The 1,920-nt window shown below is 47.0% G+C and overlaps 1 protein-coding gene across 1 annotated transcript in view; it reads right to left on the reverse strand.

Moving 5' to 3' along the window:
* Window positions 1-1,087, reverse strand: part of LOC112147635 (guanine nucleotide exchange factor VAV3) — a gene marked incomplete in the record, with an annotated part of 47,836 nt that extends 46,749 nt beyond the window's left edge. The window contains 1 exon segment of the mRNA XM_024274159.2: window positions 648-1,087. Coding sequence (XP_024129927.1) covers window positions 648-851 — 204 coding nt within the window.
* Between the last annotated feature and the right edge of the window lie 833 nt (window positions 1,088-1,920).

A 1,920-nucleotide genomic window follows, 5' to 3' on the forward strand; every position in this document is an offset into this window, starting at 1 on the left:
ATTATTTACAGACCTTAACATTTCACGGGACAGAGTGCAGTGTAACTGTGTCAAACTGCAATCCCATTACTGCACTGGACCTGCTGAGAGCTGCAGCTCTCTGGAGCTTCAGAGACGGACGTGTGATCCAAGATGGAGAGTTCCCCCAGACTCACGTCTGTTATTAAGGGTTTCCCGCCGTTCGTGAGCTGCAGTTTAACCATCAGTTGTTGTGCTGCTTTGGTGAATCCCAAAGTCAGAAGTGCTGAGCGCTTCAATCAGTCTAATCTGCAGCTGCAGCTTCCTCCTGGAGGAGGGCTGGGTCCTGGATTTTTATCAGGCCGCTCATGTGGAACCGGGACTGCAGAACAACAGACTGAAGGCTGTTCTGATGGGGATGATCAGAGAAACCAGCAGAACTGTCAGTGACGCCTGGAGTCTGTTCCTGGGTCTGGAGCAGCTGGATCAGAGGACTGAGGTCCCGCTGAAAACAGAGTTCTGATCTTCCTACTCTGAGATGCTCAGTGCAGCTGCGTGAAGCTGCGTGAAGCTTCATGAAGCTGCATGAAGCTGCATGAAGCTTCGTGAAGCTTCGTCCGTCTCAGAGAATCTGATTTAGCGGGAACTCCTCCAGATTGAGGTGTTTCCAGAGCCGGTTCCGGTCCTACCTGGGACATCTGCGGCCGCAGGTTGATCTCCTTCAGGTTGATGGTGTGCGCCCGCAGGTTGTTCAGCAGCTGGCACAGCAGCACCCCGTCCCGCAGGGTCTGCGCCAGGTCGAAGACCTGCGCCGTGTCGGCGGTGACCCGGTGGTTGGGCGGCAGAACCCTACAGCCGATCAGCCACACCGCGCACTGCCTCCAGAACTCCATGGCGCGGGAAAGCCCAGACCAGCGCGGGAGCTCACACGTCCGTCCGTGCTTCAGGCACGCGACGACAGACGCTGCGCGCGGAGCTCTCCAGAACTCCTCCGCCTGTGGAGACGCTGCGCGCGCGTGACGCACCGCCTCCCCGTGTCAGGGGGGGCTTCCTCCTTCTGTCAGAGCGAAGTAAAACTTTCTTTATCGGGAGGAAAAAAACCTTTAACACCGGAGCTCCGGTCTTTATGTTCTTCGTTTTACTGTAACTTTTCAGCCGTTAACGCGATAATTCCAGCAGATTATGAAGGAGAAAAGCGGCATACAGTCAGCTGGAATTATCGCGTTAACGGCTGAAAACTTACAGCTCGTTAAAGATGTTGTGTTTAAGCTTCAGTTGTTAAAGGGTTTAAAAAGAAACTGCGAATAAGTGTTATTATGAATAGCAAACCCCTTTCATCAATGCTCTTTGTGTTCAAATAATGGAACTAAAGTCAGTTTCTCTCAATTATTTTATATTTTTGGGTAAATAAAATCAAACAACTGTCAGTGAAAAAAATCCTTATTATCATTTTGTAATATAAGGTGCCGAACAACAAACAAAAACAAACTTACAAACGGCCTCAAAAGATCTACATGTCCGATTTCCCTAAAAGTATTTGGAATTGGATTTTAAAGGTGTAGGAACATCATCATCTGGGAGGTAGAAACTAAAACACTGTGAAGCAGGAAACACCACAGCCTGTGCTTCACTCAGTCACAGGTGGGACACGTGTTTGTACGATATCACCGTCTGCACTCAGCGGGACCAAAAACTGTTCAGGTGACTTCTTTCAAACATGGTAAGCTAGCAGAAGACTCGAAATAAAGCTGCAAGTTATTTTATGAACATGTTGTTTTTGGTTATTTGAAAAGGTTAATTCTGAAAACATATATTTGCTTAACTTATTGATAATTATGAATAAGTATTACATTCCTAAATCTAAATAACAAAAAACAGTGTTTTGTGTTTTTCACAAAGAAACTGTTTTGTAAATTAAGAATATTGAATCCTGTCAAAACCAAAGCTGTAAGGACATTCGAA

Source organism: Oryzias melastigma, linkage group LG17 (genome assembly GCF_002922805.2).
Source record: "Oryzias melastigma strain HK-1 linkage group LG17, ASM292280v2, whole genome shotgun sequence".
NCBI lineage: Eukaryota > Metazoa > Chordata > Actinopteri > Beloniformes > Adrianichthyidae > Oryzias > Oryzias melastigma.